Source organism: Oxyura jamaicensis, chromosome 22 (assembly GCF_011077185.1).
Source record: "Oxyura jamaicensis isolate SHBP4307 breed ruddy duck chromosome 22, BPBGC_Ojam_1.0, whole genome shotgun sequence".
Taxonomy (NCBI): Eukaryota; Metazoa; Chordata; class Aves; order Anseriformes; family Anatidae; genus Oxyura; species Oxyura jamaicensis.
In genome coordinates this window covers 5,377,947-5,397,722 of record NC_048914.1, presented here as the reverse complement: position 1 = coordinate 5,397,722, position 19,776 = coordinate 5,377,947, and the positions used below count along the sequence as shown (strand labels likewise).

Below are 19,776 nucleotides of genomic sequence, written 5' to 3'. Positions count from 1 at the left end.
CCTTATTTGGCTGACTGCTGAAATACTGTTTATCTTCTGAGTGAGAATAGAGAGAGTGTTCTGCACTTGTGATGGTAAGGAGGTAGCTGTGCACTGAATTTTGTTTTGGTAGGTACTGTGTTCACAGTACATGTAGTCTTAGTGCTGGGAAGACACTGTTCTATTAGTACACACTTCTATATTCTAGATCCTAGCATCAGGAACAATTTGTGTTTCTGTACTTGGCTATTGAAATAACAAGGAAAGAAATAACAAACGGACTGAAAGAAAATTATATTAATTATATTAAATTATATTAAATTTTGCTGACTACTAATTTGTATGTAAAGAGTACGTCATGCAACAGCGTGAAAGGTAGTGGAATATTTGATATGACAGTACTCGCTACTTCCTTTTTGTGAATCACGTTTTCTTGGTATGTGATTGCTGGTTTATGCATCTTACTTCTCTTTGAGTTCTGATAGAGTAGGATGGACTGGGTAGATGGAAACACTTTATTTCAGCTTACAAGTCTTTCAGTTGAAAATTCACAGAAATGTCTTTTTTTTCTTGCACAGAAAGTTGGGGTGACTGGACCTCCTGATCCTCAAGTCCGATGCCCCTCTGTCATCGAATTTGGCAAGTATGAAATCCAGACCTGGTACTCCTCCCCATATCCCCAGGAATACTCAAGGTACGACTGCACATCCTTTTTTGTTTTACTTCAGTGTTTATGGGAAAGCTGTATTCCAGCAGGTGTGGAAATCTTAAGAAGATTGTATGTGAATGTAGGACAGAAGCAAAGTACACGTAATCCAGATACTTTTCATAGTAGTCAGTAGATGTCTGAAGTTTTTTTAGGCTGAGTCAGAAAGGCGATAAACTCCCTTCAATATGCTGTATATGCTGTGAGCATTAGAATGGCCGTGGAAACATAAGATTACGTAGATTCCCAAAGAACTGACATGTTATGTTGAAGAGAGATCAGCCTCAGCTAAATGATCTGATATTGGGCTGTAAGTGATTAGAGTATCCTGACTGACTGCAGTAGTTCTTGACATGTAGCATCATGGTGATATAAAATAACACCATATTCCCTCAGCAGATTTGTTAACTGTATTTTAAATTACCTTACTAGAAATTGCTGTATGCTATATAGAACTTGAAAGAGAAAAATAAGTAGAAATTTAATAAGAATGACTTTTGACGTATTATTTTTATGCTGTACGGAGTTCAACACATTAAATCATAAATGTTTAATGTTTTACACTTTAGCATCTGAAATGTTCTCCTGTGATACTCATTTAGTTGTTCTGATGTTCTCTTTCTTAAGAACTTTGCAAACTGTCTAAACTGTAAACTCTTCATCATTAAGTTGATTCAGAATGAGGAATAACTTCCAAAGCTAGAGAGAGAAAATGAAATAAAACTTGTTATTGTACCATTTCTACCACAGAGCATATGGTCCATTATCAAGAATTATTCTAGTTCTGCTAAGTGTATTAAATGTAATTGAGGAATAGCATCCCTGCCCAAGTTAGTGTATGCAAACGGAGTTAAATAACAGCAAGACAAGATACGCATAGTTAAATTGTCTGTGTCAATGTAGTACATAAAATGTCAGGGTGATGGTGTTGACAGATCTCTCATGGGGATTTCTTTTTTTAAATACGTATTCATTACAGGGTAAGTAAATGTTGTAACTTTAAGCATGCTAAGATTTGTTTGTCCTTATTAGCACATACATAAGTTTACTATATACTGGTTTTGTTTTCATCAAGTTCTTTATCTGCAGGAGTGAGGGATTTCATGTAAAAGTTTGTATCTTCAATCTTGGATTTTCTTCACCTTTACTTACAGGCTACCCAAGTTATACCTTTGTGAATTCTGTCTAAAGTATATGAAAAGCAGGACTATTCTCCAACAGCATATGAAAAAGTGTGGCTGGTTTCATCCTCCAGCCAATGAAATTTACAGAAAAAACAATATTTCAGTCTTTGAGGTAAGTTAAGATATGAAGCCACTCACTGTTATCTCGAAGACGGGGTCTTCAGCATCCAGTAGTGTGAGTGTTCTGTAGCCCTAAAAGTCTTCATTCTTCAAGCATTCACTTACAAAGAGTAAAGCCGTACAAGCAAGCAGTGGGTGCTGGTATCATATATAAATTATTCATACAATAAACGTGAGAAGGCTTGCTGTGTTTAAAAAAAAAAAAAAAAAAAAAAAAAAAAAAAAAAAAAAAAAAAACATTTTAGGGAAATTAATTTTAACTTATCTTAAGTTCATTTAAGAAGCAATTGGACTGTGCACTTAGTCACATGGTCTAAAACTTTGGGTAGACCTGTGCAGTGCCAGGAGTTGGACTTGATGATCCTTATGGGTCCCTTCCAACTCGGGATATTCTGTGATTCTAATAAATGTAACAGGGACTCAGCCACGGCCTTTATGCTGTGAAATTTTAAATCATTTGAGACTCTGCCTGTGGCATTGAAGCCTTCCTGTTGTGTTAGATATGTCAAATATTCAGGGATACCCAGATGAAGCATTTTCTTGTATGACAGAATATAGAGTGATATAACTTCTCGTTTTTGTAAGGTTGATGGCAATGTCAGCACTATCTACTGCCAGAATTTGTGCTTATTAGCCAAACTCTTCCTGGACCATAAGACTCTTTATTATGATGTGGAGCCATTTCTTTTCTACGTGCTGACGCAGAATGATGTGAAGGGCTGTCACCTTGTTGGTTACTTTTCCAAGGCAAGTATTTGAGTGCTTCAGACTTGAAATTGCTCTGGTGAGAAATGTTGCTTCAGAGTCTAACTGTAATTTAGGCCTTTGCATTTTATGTAATATAATATGCAAACTGAAATGATGGTAATAGAATTTCAATATTTTTCTCTCCTCTAAAGTCTTTCTGTTGCTCAAGTATGTTTTTCCTAAAAAACAAAACAAAACAACTTTGTGCCTTTCTATCTCAGTTTTTGATAATAAGTAATTATGGAGTTGTACAGAACAGCTTATATTTCTGACTGGTCAGAAGCTTTCTACTTTTAAAACTTGCTGCTTTTTTTGTCCCAACAGGAAAAACACTGCCAACAGAAATACAATGTTTCCTGTATAATGATTCTTCCACAATACCAGCGTAAGGGCTACGGCAGGTTCCTAATTGACTTCAGTAAGAAACTTCTTCACTTTTTTTCTCCTTTTCATATTTTAAAGATAGACTTAGTCATTAAAGAGGATATATTTTAAAAATAATAAAAAAAAGAAGTCTCAGAAAAAGGATGCTGATGTTCAAAGTAATCTGAACTTTACTTTTTTGTTGGAAACCTTAAATTCTGAAAACAAGTAGATGAATTTTCCTCTAATTCAGGTGTAAGCAACTATAGGCATTTGTCAGTATAGGGTTTTTGCAGAAGCTTATCCTGTGCATGTAGTTCTTTATAAAGAAAGCCAACTCTAAAAGAATGTGGTGTGTTCAAACTTTAAGCAGCTTGATTAAGTGAATGTGTCTTAAGCAAAAGGTAGTCATAGTTAAGTTTTAATTTAGATGTGAGAACAACAAAAACAGTTTTAGTCTGTGAATACTCTAACCGTTCTCAGTTTCATGTGGATTTCAGTAAGTTCACTAGGAAAATTTGCCACTGTAGCTATACCTCACTTATTATGCTGATACATAGATAGCCTTCCCTGTGGACGTGCTAATTTTGGTGTTAATGTCCTAAGGAGAAACTCTACTGGCATAATTATACTAGAATCGTTTTTAGAATAGTAAATATCCTGTGCAGATAAGATGATGTTCTCCTGAAAATATTGATGAAATAATGGAACTCAGGGGTATATCTTGAGAAACTAGCAGATTTGGGCTATAGTAGAGCAGCAGTGAGAAGAAACCTGTGCAGCGTATCACAGTCTTTAATAGAGGTTCTTCTACAGGTAGAGCTTGGTACTCTATAGTATGGCCCTGAAATTTCTCAATAGAGATTTTTTAAGTAAATTATTTATTTATTAGTTTTAAAAGGTTAAAATATGTTTTCCTTCTATCTTCTTTAAAATGACAATTGCCATTTTAATTTTGTTTAATGAAGTCTATTGTACAAAGTAGCTGATCTTGAGGCAGTTGTCACAAGTTATGCTAATGGCAATTGCTGAAGTTATTTGCTTTCAAAGGCCAAAGTGACACTCACTGATAGATATATTAATGACTTAACTGGCAGAGTTGTAATTTCAAAGACTCAGTAGACCTCACGCTGTATCTGTACTAGTCCTAGGTTAGTTTCTAGGTAGTCAACTGCTGCCATCTTGTGGTATTGCCCATAGTCAATGTTGAAAAACAATGTAGTTTAGAAACCTCATACTCTGTCATTGAATAATAGAAATATGAACCCTCCAAAATGGGGCTGATCACTCAGTGCATCCTTCAAAAGTGTAATATATAACTCATAAGAAGCATTCAGCTACTTTCTTGCCCTTGTAGAATTTGGAGTAACAGGATGCAGAAGCTATACATGCCAATTTTTTGAACGTTCTTTTTTTTGTGCTTATTTAGGCTATCTGCTTTCAAAGCGTGAAGGTCAAGCAGGATCACCAGAGAAGCCCCTGTCAGACCTGGGACGGCTCTCATATATGGCTTATTGGAAAAGTGTAATATTGGAGTGCCTTTATCACCAACATGACAAGCAATTAAGCATCAAGAAATTGAGTAAGCTGACTGGAATCTGCCCTCAAGATATCACTTCCACTTTGCATCACTTGCGAATGCTTGACTTCCGTAGTGATCAGTGAGTACAGTAGTCCTGTTTTATTTCCAGACAAACTCAGGTGTACTTGAATGAACTTCAGTGATGTTTGGAGGCAAGTCACATCCACTAATCTTGATTTTATTTAAAAGTAACGTGACCAAATATTGACTGTTGAGATCTGTGATGTTCCCATGCAGTGAAAGAATTGTTCAGTGCCCAAGCTGCATGAGATTACCAGCCACATAGTAGTGCACCTGTGAAATGTCCAAGTAATTTACAGCTGTGAGAGAAAGCAAGCTGTTCTCTTGGCCATGTTCTCTTGGGGTCCCTCTGCATAATCAGTCTAACAACCTCACAGGACCGAGCAGGAGGATCTCTACAGGGAGGGAACATGTTCCCTTTTCCTGACACTGAGCAGCCAGTTGTTTTCCGCTTTTCTCTGCACTTCCAAGATGCAATTAACTTGCTCAGACAATGGGATAGATCAATGGGAGGAATGAGGGGTATGGATATAGAATAGAGGTTTGGCCAGCTGAGTGTACCAGTCAAGTGAAATACAGGGAATTGTTCTTAATTCAGACAGTTGCTGTTTTGGGAGTGTGTTGTGTTGCTAGTTTGTGTTAAACTTACTTTAGAGCACTTTTATATCCTCATTTCACAGTGTGCTTTCTAATTTGATTAAAAAAATAATAGTAATTAGTGATATTACTCCCAAACAGCTAAATAAAATCCAGTCTGGCAGTGGGAACGTAACTTTTTAAAGCAGCCTTTTTGTTACCACTGAGCATCTTTTGCCTTATATTGTCTTTTTGCCAAATGGCTTAACTTCTGACTGTTTAACAGTGTAATACCCATGTAAGGATAATGGCTTCACCATTAAAAAGAAATTGAAAGAATTTTAACATTTTCTCAGTTTTAAGATGCTTTCTCTAGCCTGAAGGCATTGCATGTTTGTAGATTGTAGATTTCTAGTGAACTTCTTGATCTCTCTGAAGTTACTCAAATTGAGATTACGATGATTGAGTACACAGATTTTTCTTTATTTTGTATGTCACATGACGACATGTATAGGAAGTAGCCTGTTGTTGATCAAAGTATTATTACTGTTCAGATTTGTGATCATTCGTCGGGAGAAACTTATCCAAGAACATATGGCAAAGCTTAGAACTAATGTGAGACCTATAGATGTGGATGCGGAATGTCTGCGTTGGACACCTGTTATAGTTTCCAACTCAGTTGTCTCTGAGGATGAAGAAGAAGAGACAGAGGATGGGGAAAATGAAGAGCCAGAACATCAGAAAGAAAAAGATTCAGAGGCCAGCGTAAGAGTGAATTGGTTACTTCTATGCAGCGTATAGTTTATATTTGGTGCTTTCGCAGACAGTACTAACAAAATTTAGAATGGCAAGCTTGGGTGTTTTCCATAATAATAATAAAAAAACATTGCAGTCATAATTAGATTGTGTATTTTTGTAGTTTCAGATTAGATACTAAAAAATAGTAGTATCACTGAGGCATAGCCTGTAGAAAGGTTAAAGTCTTTGAAATTATTAAAGAGCACCCTTAATGCATTTTTCAGTGTGTTGAAGTCATGGTGGTTTCAAAAAATAAAAAATAATAAAACCACCCCTTCCGACTCTTAAGCAACCTGGACTCTCATCAAATTACTGAAAAGGCATTAGCTTTGAAAGCACCCAGCACTTGTATAAGTGAGAAATTGCATAAATAAAAATGAACAAACAAAATCTTCAACATTTTTCACCAAAATATTTTCCTATGTTGTTTTGCAAAATCACCAATAACTTTATCGTAAATCACTGCCCACAGAGCAGTGAAACTTTCTGAAATCTAGGCTGCTAACCTGGAAGGGTTGCACTCTCACATCAGGTGATGAACACTGACTAAGAGTACCATTTCAGAGAGAAATTAAAGGCCATTACTACATTTCAACAATACTCGTTGCGCATTTTTATAGGAAAAAACTCTTCATGTAATTTTCATGATAATTGTGAGATAAATACCGTGTTTGAACGTAGCAAGGTTATGCTTGCATTCCAGCAGGCTACTGGATGGCTGCTGCCTACTGAAGTCAGTTGTCAGGAAGCTAATCTGGGGTGCGTTGTCAGCTGGTAGAGAAAGGAATTGCAGTGGGCAATATTACAACATCATAAAAGTCAATTCATTTATTCATTTGCTATTCTCAGATTCTGAAAAGTCACCCTTGTTAAAATTTTCTGAATTCTTGCTCAAAAGCTTTTTCTGAATCAGTTTCAGGATAGATGGAAAGTGTGATGAACAGGATAGTGTGTGTGATTAAATAGGAAGTATGAAATCTATTTATTTTTATTTATGTTAGATGGTAAAATCTGTGTCATGGGAGAAGAAAGAGCAAGAGCCTTATTCACCTACAAAGAATGAAAAAAAGCCAGACATTGTTGCTCCAGTCAGTTCTGCACGGCCAAACAAGCATGTTTTTCCCCTGGACAGTCTTCCTGCAAACAGTCAGCCATCACGAAGAGGTCGATGGAATCGCAAGGGCAAAAAACTTCGAGAGACCTTTTGTGAGAAGGAACCAATATTGCCCACTGAGGACAAGACAGACATTCCTCGTGAGCGATGCAGTGAATGTGAGGAGAAATCAGCAGCCTCACGAGGCCAGTGCAGTGAATGTGAGGAGAAGTCAACAGCTTTGCAGGGAAGATGTGGTGAATGTGAGGAGAAGTCTCCAGCCCCAAGAGGTCGGTATGCTGAAGATGAGGAAAAATCTGCAGTTTCCCAGGTGCAGTATGGCAAAAGTGAAAAATCTGCAATTCCTCGTCGGCGGTACAGCGAAGGTATGGAAAGATGGAGAGGACAGCTGAAAAACATGGAGCCACTGAAGTGTAGGTTCCCAGAGGACTGTGAAAGATTACCCCGTCGCTACAGTGATAGTGATAGGGCACTTCCGAGATGTTTTAGTGAAAGTAGTGAAGATGATGATGATGATGACCCTGTTAGTCCCCGATCAAGCTCTCCACCTGTTCTCACCAAGCCAACTTTAAAACGAAAGGTGTGTGCTTTATTTCTTCTTGTTGTCTCTGTTATGCAGCCTATTTTGTCAATATGTTGGTACTGTTTTAAGGGTCAGTGCAATTCATGAGCTATGTGTTAAATGTACAAGTAACACCTGTTCAGTGTTTCAGGTCTATGTAGAGTACTTCATGCTGTCTTATTGATAGTGGTGTTTTTTTTGCATCTGAGGTAGGTTTTTTCCCCAGATTTCTGACTTGTGGTTTTGATGTTTTCCAACTTGGCTGTTAAAGTTTTATTCAGTTACACCGAGTAAAAACAGATAAAAATCCTACTTTTAAAAGAAGCTTTCAAGACACAAATGCTATCTAAACAGCTAAAATCACAGCATAAAGTCTTTGGAATCATTTACCATGGAGATGTGAATACTGTCAACATGACCAAGAAAATCCTGTCTTCTGCACTAAATGCTGCACTAAAAAGTTAATTTCTATTTCATCTTTGCAGATTATTCTAAACTATTCACATCTATGCTTTAGTGAATCTGAACTCTCATCTGTTAAGGTTATCTTCAGCTATTTAAATGGCTCGTGGCATCACACATGTGCCCATCTAGCAATCTACGTGGAAGTCTATGGTCTTGCATTGTATTTGATATCTGTCTAACTGGGGGCAGATGCTGGCCTGTATTTCCAAGTGAAGTTCAAAATTTGAATTCAAAAAAGAATCTCTGGTCCTACTTAGACTGAACTCTGCTGTTCATGTTTTCTGTTTTTTTTTTTAGTGTCCTATTTCTACTGGATATGATAAAAATGTCTTTTCTTCTACCTTTCATTTTCAGAAGCCAATTCTTCATCGGAAAAGAAGGGTACGCAAGCGTAAGCACCACAACAGCAGTGTTGTCACTGAAACAATCTCAGAGACCACAGAAGTGCTGGATGAACCATTTGAGGATTCAGACTCTGAACGACCAATGCCCCGATTAGAGCCTACATTTGAGATTGAGGAGGAGGAGGAAGAGGAGGAGGAGGAGGAAGAGGAGGAGAATGAACTTTTGCCCAGTGGATACTTTCGGCACTTAGCCCCACAAGACACCCTCAGGAACAGACCCTCTTCTAAGAGAAAGTCCAAAGATGAGGAGGAATCCGATGACACTAATGGTATGTTTGGTGGTAAACTTTTGAAAGTTTGTTTAAGCATAAGTTACTGGTCATACCAACCTGAAACATTCCCAAGTGTTATGAAAATATGGTGCCTTAACTTTAAACACTGACCTGATCACAGGGCATTTTCAGTTCATCCTTTCTAGTGGAACTGGTGTCTGTGGTTGTGGAAAAAAACTGTGCAGCAGAGCTGCTTATAGCAATAAAATAAAAATTAATTAGAGTCCTCAGTTTTCCATAACAGAAAAATAATAATTGTTTCTTTTGAGATCCTGTTCTTAATCACATTACATGTCCTACCTCATAGCTTTTCATATCAAGAGTGATAATTTAATAAAGAATGACGTTTGGAAAAACACTTTTATGACTTATATGTACCACAGTGATAAATTTCTTGCTCACCTAGTTTGTAAATGCTTTACTTTCTTACCATCCTGTTTTCAATTTAGTGTTTCCTGTTTCCTGGTGTCGCTTCTGATGCTTTGTTTCTGAACTTTTGCAAATTTGTTAGTACTTCAGAGGTAATAATGTAATAAGCATGTTGATTTAGGGTATTGCTGCTCCTGAAATGCAGTATATTTTTTTGTGCCTTTGATACAGTTGTCTTTGCATATACATAGTAAAACTGAAGTGATCTTAGAGAAAATACAATGTATTTTCAGTTATCTAAACATATTATTACATAGGGGTAATAATCAAGCAGTACAAAAAGTCTACTATTGGACATTTTGGATAAAGCATTACACTGGGTCGAGTTGGGGTAGCACAGCCTTCTGACACTTCAAAAAGAAAGTATAAAAGTCATTTATACTTGGTTGAGATTTAGAATATTTTAATCGTAATTATGAGTTAGGAATGTTTATGGGAAGCTTAGATTCACTGCAGTTTTTCCTTCACTACAGAAACCTGATTGTAACTTTTTAAAAAAGATTCTTACTAGCTAAGGGTGTTTTGGGTTAGATACTAACTTAATGTCTAGCTGAGTCAGTGCATGGAAGGTGTTTTATGATTTCCCTCTAAGGTAACATTGCAATCTATTAAATTTGGTGTCTGATTGGAGTTTGAATTGGTTCTAATTGCTGTCAGGGCTACGGTAAGAATGGGTTGTGTGGTGTAGTGACTTGTCAACTGCATGTGGTAAAAAACACAGAATCACAGTCCCTTCAGGTTGGAAGGGACCTCTGGAGGTCGTCTGGTCCAACTCCCTTGCTCAGGACATGGTTGCCATGGATCGTGTCCAGATGGCTTTTGAGTATCTCCAAGGAGGCAGACTCCTCAACCTCTGGGCAACCTGAAGTGTTTCCTGATGTTTAGAGGGAACTTCCTATGTTTCAGTTGGTGCCTGTTGCCTCTTGTCCTGTCACTGGGCACCACTGAAAAGTATGCCACCATCTCCTTTATGCCTATCTTTAAGTATTTGCACTGATTCTTAAGATTTTTCTGAGCCTTCTCTAGTCTAAGCTCTCTCAGCCTTTTCTTGCAGGAGAGATGCTCTAGTCTCTTAGACATCTTAGTGGCCTTTTGCTGGACTCTTTCCGGTGCCTCCATATCTTTCTTGTACAGAGGAGACCAGAACCAGAGCATTGAATATTACATTACTCCACGGGGAGCGTACCATCATAAGATTTTTATTTATTTATTCTTTAAGATATTATATCCATGATAGTACAGGTGAATGCACAGGATCTTTAGCTAAGAGATAGTAAAAGCTAATCTTATGTAGTAGATAAGAAGCGTAAAGGAAGGGGAAGAAATAGTTTTTTGTTTTTTTTTTTTTTTTTTAAAAAAATTAACCTGCTTAAAAAAAACAATAAAGACCCTAAGTCTTAATGCTTTAACAAATACCGTGAAAGTAGCATTTTCTTCTTCCTGCCTAAATATATGCTGTCTGTGGTAGATCCTTTCTTTCCTCTATTCATACTCCAAATATGTTTTATGGATGACTTAAAGGAGTTCTTGAATTTTGAAATCAGTATTTATTTTAAGTTAATTTTTAATACTCAATTTTTTTTCAGGATGTTTCTGGTCAGGGGTATTCAGAATAAATGCCTGACAGAACTAGTTGCATGTAGTTTTTGGTGGATTTCTAACTTCAAATAAATAACATTTCAATAGAAAATGAATAAACCCTTTAACGCTTTTTTTTAAAGTGGCTTACTGTGGATGAAGTTGTTTGTAAGAGGGCTGAGTAGCTTCTGAAGACACAGAACACTGTTCAAATCCAATTCATAAAGTTGAGCTAAGGGCAAGAATAATTCAGTTGACCTATGATCAGTTCTTAAGAAGCATTTGTGGACTACTAAGAATACATTATTTAGTTTTGCTTTTGTTGAATTCTTTGCATAACTGTGGATATACAGCAGCTCTTCTTGGGGAATGTATAGCATGGAATGTATAGTATGGAATCGAGTTGGACTTGATCCTTGTTGGGACCCTTCCAATTCAGGGTATTCTGTGCTTCTATGAATCAGCTTTTAAGACGGATTAAAGGGCAGAAATGTAAATAAGTCTACTGTGAATTTGGGAGGAAAATTATCTTGCATCCATATAGTGGGATGACAAGGATAATTACAGGCCTGTCAGCGTGATGTTCATCCTGATTTAAATAGTAGGATGCATGGCTTATGACTCAGTAGAAAGTCCAGGAATGGTTATTTGCTCAATATAAATGAACAGTGGAATGTGAAAAATGTATTTTGTCAGAGAATGTGATATATTTTACAAGCCTACAGCTCAGTTAATAAGAATAACTGATGTTACCCACTAGTGTTTTGTGAGGTATGTGACAAAACCGTTTGCTTAAGCTGAAATGTTACAAAATCAAGCTAGTACATATCAAATAAACTTCAAGCAGGGAGTAATTAAGCTGCTTTTTATTAGTAGGGTGCAGGGGAGATTGTTGTGGATCTTGTTTGTCTTTACTGCTATTTTTGGGTAAATATTAAAAAAAAAAAAAGGCAGCTGACAGGAAAAGAGGAGATTTGGTAAATGAACTGAAGGGCATTTCACTGGGATAGTCTCAGAGTATTTGAAGGTCTTGCCAGTAATTAGGTGAGCATGGTTTTCTAAATCAGTCAAAGATCCATATAATCACTAAATATATGAACAAGGGAAACCTCAGGTGGAGCAGAGACATTCTGTCATCTCTTTATTTAGCTTTGGTGAAACTACTACAACTGTCTTTAAGTTATTTGCATTTGATAAGAGCATTGATGGACTGAAAGACTTCAAAGAATAGTCATGAGCTGATTAAGGCACTGAAACAAATTTTCTCTGATCACAGATTCAAATAATTCTGTTACCTTGGATTATAAGCAGAGGCTTATAATATGTTATTACTTATATTTACTTATGTGAGGACTATTGTGTGGTAAGAGGAATTACCTGCCCAGCAGATAAAAGAAAAACTAACACAAAAGCAGATTAAGAAAATCCAGTGTCTGAAGACAGAAATTCAGATGATAAAGCATGAATATCAACTAGTCTCAATGCAATTGTTTATCAACAGTTGTGTGAAATGTCAATGGCTATCCTAATTGACAGGTTGAAAACAGAATTGCTTCAGGGAAGGCCTTATAGTATTAATTAAGTTCTCAGTAGATGATGTCAGTGTTTGTTTCTGGCAGTATAGGCCATGAACCTATTTTCATATTTGGAAAGCCACTGAAATGCATAAATTGCTTCATCAAATGAAAGTCAGATGAGAGAGAAATTCAGCTTCCTTAATTGTTTTATCAGGATTAAAAAAAAAAAAAAAAAAATCCAAGCAAACTCAGTCACCTGTATATTTCTATTGACATTCAAAAACATAAGCCATGACAAAGCAGAAATACTTTCTTCAGCAGATGCACAAAATACAGATCTAAATGGAAATACAATGTTATTGTAACATCCAGCGCTGCACTGCAACATTTTCATTTGTAAGCATAAATAAAATCTTTATGTATAAATAAAATCTTTAACGGGTGGTGAGTCTTTCCAGGATTTTATTATATAGACTAGTGCTTCATTTGATTTATATATTGAAGGTTCAGAGCTTTTACCATGCAAAATCTTGAAAGCATCAGTGTTCTTTGAAAATGTAATGTTCTATGTGACTGCTAATGAGTAGACTTTGATCCTTCTTGTTCCCTTTGCAATAAATCACTAAGCTATTGTTGATTATATGAAGTTGATAAGCATAGTGGAATGCTTGGAAAAGCTTCCATGAATGCTTGAAAACAAAATGTTTGAACAGTGTCTTTCCATTTGTGTTTTCAGGTACCCCAACTTTGAAACCATTATCTATGCTAAGAAAATGTGAAGCAAAGGATTGTTCACTTGAACCAGATACTTCTACACCCATGAAAAAGAAGAAGGGATGGCCAAAAGGCAAAAGCCGAAAACCAATCCACTGGAAGAAAAGACCTGGTCGAAAACCAGGTTTTAAACTGAACCAGGAAAAAGTGCCATCATCAGTTCAGGGTGAGGGAGCTGATGCAGTGGTAGGTAATTCAAAACCAGGGCGTAAGCCCAAAATCTCAGATGAAGAGGAAGGTGTTGAGCAGAAAGAAGAGTTACCTCTTACCGAGGAAAGGAAAGAGGAAGATGTGAATATGGAAGCAGAAGAGGTAGGAGAGGGAGAAGAGGAAGATACAGCCAGCAGTGAAGTAAGAGCAGTTTCTCCTGTGGACAGCAGCAGCAGTCCAGTGCCAGAAGTTAAAGAGCCTGAGATAGAAGAGGAGGTAGAGGAGAAGCCACGGGTATTAGAAGAGCAAAGGCAATCAGAAGAAGAGCAGCAAGAACTAGATGAACCTGAGCATGACCATGAAGAAGAAGATGAAATTGCAGTCATGACAAATCAAAATGAAGACCATGATGCTGATGATGAAGATGATGGTCATCTAGAATCTGTGAAGAAAAAAGAATTGGAGGAACAGCCTGCCAGAGAAGGGGTGAAGGAGGAGCCTGATGTGCAGGAATGTTTTTTAGAAGCAGACGTACAAAGCAGTAGAGAAGATGCAAAAGGAAAAGATGAAGCAGAGGCAGATTCTGAGGAAGAGCAGGCTTCCAATGAAACATCAGTGGGCTCAGAGCATGTCCCTGGGTCTGAGGATGATCATGAAGAAGAGCAAAGTAACAAAGAAGGATTAATTGAATTAAAGGAAGAGGAAGAGATTCCTCATAGCGAACTAGATCTTGAAACTGTTCAAGCAGTCCAGTCCTTGACACAGGAGGAAAGCAATGAGCATGATGTAGCTTACCAGGACTGTGAAGAAACTCTTGCAGCTTGTCAGACTCTGCAGAGTTATACCCAGACTGAGGAGGATCCTCAGATATCAATGGTTGAAGATTGCCAGGCCTCAGAACACAACAGTCCAATATCCTCTGTTCAGTCCCACCCCAGCCAGTCTGTACGTTCTGTCAGCAGCCCAAATGTGCCTGCTCTGGAGAGCAGCTACACCCAGATAAGCCCTGAACAAGGATCCCTGTCCGCACCCTCTATGCAGAACATGGAGACCAGCCCCATGATGGATGTGCCTTCAGTATCAGACCACTCTCAGCAGGTGGTGGATAGTGGCTTCAGTGACCTTGGCAGCATTGAGAGCACTACAGAAAATTATGAAAACCCGAGCAGCTATGACTCTACTATGGGAGGCAGCATTTGTGGAAATAACTCTTCCCAGAGCAGCTGTTCCTATGGGGGACTGTCCTCTTCTAGCAGCCTCACTCAGAATAGTTGTGTTGTCACTCAGCAAATGGCAAACATTGGCAGCAGTTGCAGCATGATGCAGCAAAGCACTGTCCAGCCTGCAGCAAACTGCAGTATCAAGTCACCTCAGAGCTGTGTCGTAGAAAGGCCTCCAAGTAACCAGCAACCCGCATCTCAGCCACAACAGCAGCAGCCTCAGTCACAGCAGCCACAGCCCCCGCCTCCACCCCAGCAGCAACCTCCGCTGTCTCAGTGCAGCATGAACAACAGCTTCACCCCAGCGCCTATGATCATGGAAATACCTGAATCAGGAAGCACTGGTAACATAAGTATCTATGAGAGGATTCCAGGGGATTTTGGGGCTGGGAGCTATTCACAACCATCAGCCACATTCAGTTTAGCCAAGTTGCAGCAGCTGACAAACACCATTATGGACCCTCATGCCATGCCTTATAGCCATTCTCCTGCTGTGACTTCCTATGCAACCAGTGTTTCTCTGTCCAACACAGGACTGGCTCAGCTCGCTCCCTCTCATCCATTAGCAGGCACACCACAAGCACAAGCCACCATGACACCCCCACCAAACTTGGCGCCTACCACCATGAACCTCACGTCACCTCTGCTTCAGTGTAATATGTCTGCTACCAATATTGGCATTCCACATACGCAGAGGTTGCAGGGACAAATGCCGGTCAAGGGGCACATTTCCATCCGCTCTAAATCAGCGCCGCTGCCCTCTGCAACTGCACACCAGCAGCAGCTCTATGGCCGCAGTCCACCCGCAGTCGCCATGCAGGCCGGCCCTCGTACGTTGGCTGTTCAGCGGGGTATGAACATGGGGGTCAACCTCATGCCAACCACCCCATACAATGTTAACTCCATGAATATGAACACCCTGAATGCCATGAACAGCTACAGAATGACACAGCCCATGATGAACAGCAGTTACCATAGTAACCCTGCCTACATGAACCAGACAGCACAGTATCCTATGCAGATGCAGATGGGAATGATGGGGAGCCAGGCCTATACCCAGCAGCCTATGCAGCCAAATCCTCATGGGAACATGATGTACACTGGCCCATCCCATCACAGCTACATGAATGCTGCAGGGGTGCCCAAGCAGTCTCTCAATGGACCGTACATGAGAAGATGAGCAAGATGAACTTGCATCCTAAAAACTTAAATATATATAAATAAAGGAACCTTTTATACTGACGAACCAGAGAAAATGGACCTTTTTCCAGTTAAAATATTGCTGTAGATTTAGAGGGATTTTCTTTGGTTTATTTTATTTTTAGGAAGCCTGGTGGTTTTTTTGTTGTTGCTTTTTGTTTTTGTTCTGGGGGGTAGTGTTTCTTCACAATCCTGAAACATTTTACAGCTAAAATCATTTACAGATGTTTTTTAGAGGGAAAACATGCACAAAATCTTTTCATAATTTAAAAAGAGCCTTACTTTGCTGACCATGTGGACAGAATATATATAACAGTGAAATCATCTTTCTATTTTTTTTTTTTCCAATGTATGTCCTTCTCCCTTTCTTGTGCCCCTCTGTATGCAGTTTTTAGTGCTGCAGTAATGTAAAATGTCTGACATCTCAAAGAGTAACAGCGTTTCCCTCCAAACACCACTTAAAGTTTTCTACTTCTAGCAGGAGGCACTTACTGGGAGACATGGAAAGGGACACAGGATAAATGAAGCTCTTCATTTCTGCAAGTCAGGGATTTTTTTTAAAATAAAAAAAAATAATAAAAAAAATAACTTTCCCTGACTCCTTCCCCTTCAGTAAAATTTGGATTTACATGTAAACAAGCTATTCACATCGGTGTTTTTGTAGATGAGTTCATTGAAATTGTATGTTTCATTCTGAAAATATAATGTAACTTCAAACAGATCCCATTCACCACCTGGACATGCACATGTGCGCCTGCATGAATGTTCTGTCACTGAACTACTGGAAGCATCTCAAGAGAGAGCTGTTAATAACCCTCATGCAGTCATGAGGAGGATAGCATGGTTATTGGGCTGCTAGGACAAAAAATGGTTGCAGGCTCTTCAGGTGAACTGCATGTCAGCCGTAACTCAGATCCCAAACTCTGCTTTAGTATGTACTTGGAAATGCTGAGGGTCTTGGTTCTGAGCCTTTGAGAAGGCTGAGCTCAAAAGCAGCTGTTTCCAGTGGTCTGCCTCTTAACCTTTATTCTTACGTAATCTTGGAAGATGAAGTGTATGTTTTAGGTGGCTTGATGAGAACCCTGTGGTGTCCTTGTCACTATTCCATTCCTGGTGTGTTGTAGGAAGTAGCTGAATGTACCGCTCTTGGGGGGAGTTGTTGACATCGAACGCTTCCCTGATTCTTCTGCTATGTTTGAGGCCATTTCATCAGAATAGCCACACTTTTGATCTAGTGTGGGAAATGAGGGGAATCACCTGTTCTGCAGGAGTGAAACAGCCCAAACACCACAGTAGGATGCAGGTGGCAGGATTTTGCTATTTATTACTGCATAATCCAATTTGCATTCTTTTCTGGCTACGCTGCTCTGTGATAGAGACAGCACTTGCTGGCATGTCACCCAATACAAAAAGGGATACCCTTTAAGGTAGAGTTTTGTTGTTTTTTAATTGTATATGAAGTAGAAATACAGACACATTAAGACTAATTTGTTTTAAAACCAAAAGAATCTAAAAGTTGGGTTTCTTCAGATGCACTAAAAAGGACTTTTCCTCCAATAACTGCTAACCATAAAAGGCAGAATTCAAAGGACTTCCACTTTATATTTCTGTTTAGTTTTGAGCATGTACAAGGCTGTGTAGGACCCCATTTCTCTGTATATACTATTCCAGTTCCAAATATCCCATGTAGAAAGCGCACTGTGCTGCCCTCTCCTTCCTAGATCTTCAGCTGTGTCACTGCTTCCTGACTGCTGGGGGGTAGTGGGGCAGGCACGGGTCTGCGGCAGGAGGATAAACTGTTGAAATGAGGGCCGTGAGTTTAGTTTGTTTGCTGTTATGTTTGGTTTGATTTTGTATTTCTTTTATTTTATTTTATTATTATTTTTTTAATAATAATAATCAATTGGGCAGCTCCCTTTTCCACAAGCCTTTGTGACTGTAGAACTATTGTAGAAAAAATGTTCTTTTCTATATATAAAAAGAAATTATCCAACGCAGTAATATTGGTACCTACCATTTTTCACTTCTGTTTAAAAATAAAATAAAATATGTATTTTTAGCAAGATAACTTGGGTAATCTTCTAAAAGAAATTAAAAAAAATCTCACTGTTAGTGACTTTGATGCCTTTTAAAATAAGAGCTTTTTCATTTCATTCCATCTTTAAAATTTTTTATCTTTGTTGTAGAATATTAAAAACTATTTTAAGAAAGATAAAAATTCTCTTTAAAGAGATCTCTAGAGTGTGTGAATAGGAGCTCCAGATGCCTCTAAAAGCCGCATGTACAAATGAAGCTGAGTCTATTCCTGTCTGTTTATATTTGCTTTTCCTGTTTTGTAACCTCTTTGTACTTTGTTCATGGTGACTTGTAAGCTAAGGGGAAGGGGGTGCCTAGATGCCTTTGTAATTCTCCATGTCATACGCTCCTGGCTGGATGGTCTCCCTTCCTCTACTTGTATGTAATATCACTTTTTTTTCCCCTTTCTAGCAAGTACTTTCAAAAGAACTCTGTACATTTTAACATAAAAAATAAATTATGTTGAGCCATTTTGGATGTCTGTTGTGCATGTGGGTTTTTTCTTCCACGTGAGCATTGAACTCTGTTACCAGTCCCTGGGCATGATTTCCCGTTCACCTTTTGGCCTCGAAGAGAAGTGGTACTTGGACCTTAGGCAGCGGCTGAGTTTTGGTGATCAGCTTCCCCTCGGAAGAACGATAAAGTAACGATAATATGGGAAAACCTCAGAAAGCTTCTTCAACTTGAACTCGCTCTCCCCAAGGAACACCTGCAGCGCAAGGCGGCTTCGCTGCTGCCGCTGCCCGCTGCTGCTCGGGGAGCTGCCGTGCCAGGGCCGCGCCCTGCAGGGCTGGGCCCGGCCGGGCCGCGCCTGCGAAGCCCCCAGGCGAGCGCTTGGGGGAGGCAGAGCTGCGGCGGGCACGGCCGAGTGAGTTCCACCGGGCGCAGCCCCGCGAGCAGCCTCTGCTCGTGCTCGGGGTCGGCCGGGGCCGCGGAGTCCCGCGCGCTCGTGCAAGGAGGGGGCGCTGCTGGTCCGCCCCGCAGTTGCGGCGTCCCCGCGCCTCGGGGGAGGCACCCAGGGGCTCTCGGGGCTGAGCACGTGCGGGCCCAGGTAGGGGGGCGTCGTGCGGCGCGCTCCCGGCCATTTCGTTCATTTTCTAGCGCAGCGCGATTTAGGTTATTCAGGAGCGAAGGGGAGAGGGGGTGACCCGCGGTTAAGGCTTTCACTACGTCGGTCACTTGAGAATTGCAGGGGGTGTGCCAGCACTTACAGGTAAGCGTCCTCAGGCTCCCAGCAGGTACACATCCTGCACCTGGATGTGCCCCTATTATTTTCCCCTAGTCAGTGTTGGAGTTAAGACTGCATTAACCATTCTGTGCCAGCAACCAGCAAGCTCTCAAGCTCTTTGTATATTGCTCGTAACTTTTTTTTTTTTTTTTTTTTTTTTTTTTTTTTTTAACCATGAAAATAAAAATTTTTAAGGTGGGGGGGGTTGGGTCCCCCCCCCCCCCCCCCTTGTGCCCCATTTATTCTGTACTTAGCGGTTATAGTTTGGGTTCTTTTTGTATTTGCTTATTATTTGGTATCTAAACCCATATTTAACATGTTTGATTTGACCATTAAAATGTGTTTGGCTTGAATTGTTATTTACAAGCAACGTTGTATCTGCTTTCATTTATTCCCACTTTTCAGAAACAGTATGGATTTTAGAAGTAAAATGCCAGCTGAGAATGGTTGCATGTCCTCCAGCAATTCAAAATGGCTTTGACTTCTGGAATCAATGCCCTGAGTAGTTAGACTAGAACATAATTCTTTTGCTTTAGATAACTGTAGAGGTCAAAACGGTGATGGTGAATCGCTGCCATGAAATGACAACGTACATTTTTGTTATTGTAAAATGTTTGTATCATAAACTGAGCGGTAGAACAATACAAGGTCTTTATCTAATGCCCTGATACCAAATTGTTGTTACACCTGTGCACATGAAATACATTTCAA

The 19,776-nt window shown here is 39.3% G+C and overlaps 1 protein-coding gene across 1 annotated transcript in view; it reads left to right on the top strand.

Annotated features, from left to right (window-relative positions):
* Nucleotides 1-18,314, top strand: part of KAT6A (lysine acetyltransferase 6A) — a 40,780-nt gene extending 22,466 nt beyond the window's left edge. The window contains exons 9-17 of the mRNA XM_035345264.1: nt 558-673; nt 1,840-1,981; nt 2,575-2,736; nt 3,061-3,154; nt 4,529-4,760; nt 5,833-6,043; nt 7,078-7,770; nt 8,572-8,890; nt 13,154-18,314. Of these exons, the coding sequence (XP_035201155.1) occupies nt 558-673; nt 1,840-1,981; nt 2,575-2,736; nt 3,061-3,154; nt 4,529-4,760; nt 5,833-6,043; nt 7,078-7,770; nt 8,572-8,890; nt 13,154-15,741 (4,557 nt within the window). The 3' untranslated portion in view covers nt 15,742-18,314. The remainder of the gene's footprint in view (nt 1-557; nt 674-1,839; nt 1,982-2,574; nt 2,737-3,060; nt 3,155-4,528; nt 4,761-5,832; nt 6,044-7,077; nt 7,771-8,571; nt 8,891-13,153) is intronic.
* The last annotated feature ends 1,462 nt before the right edge of the window (nt 18,315-19,776 follow it).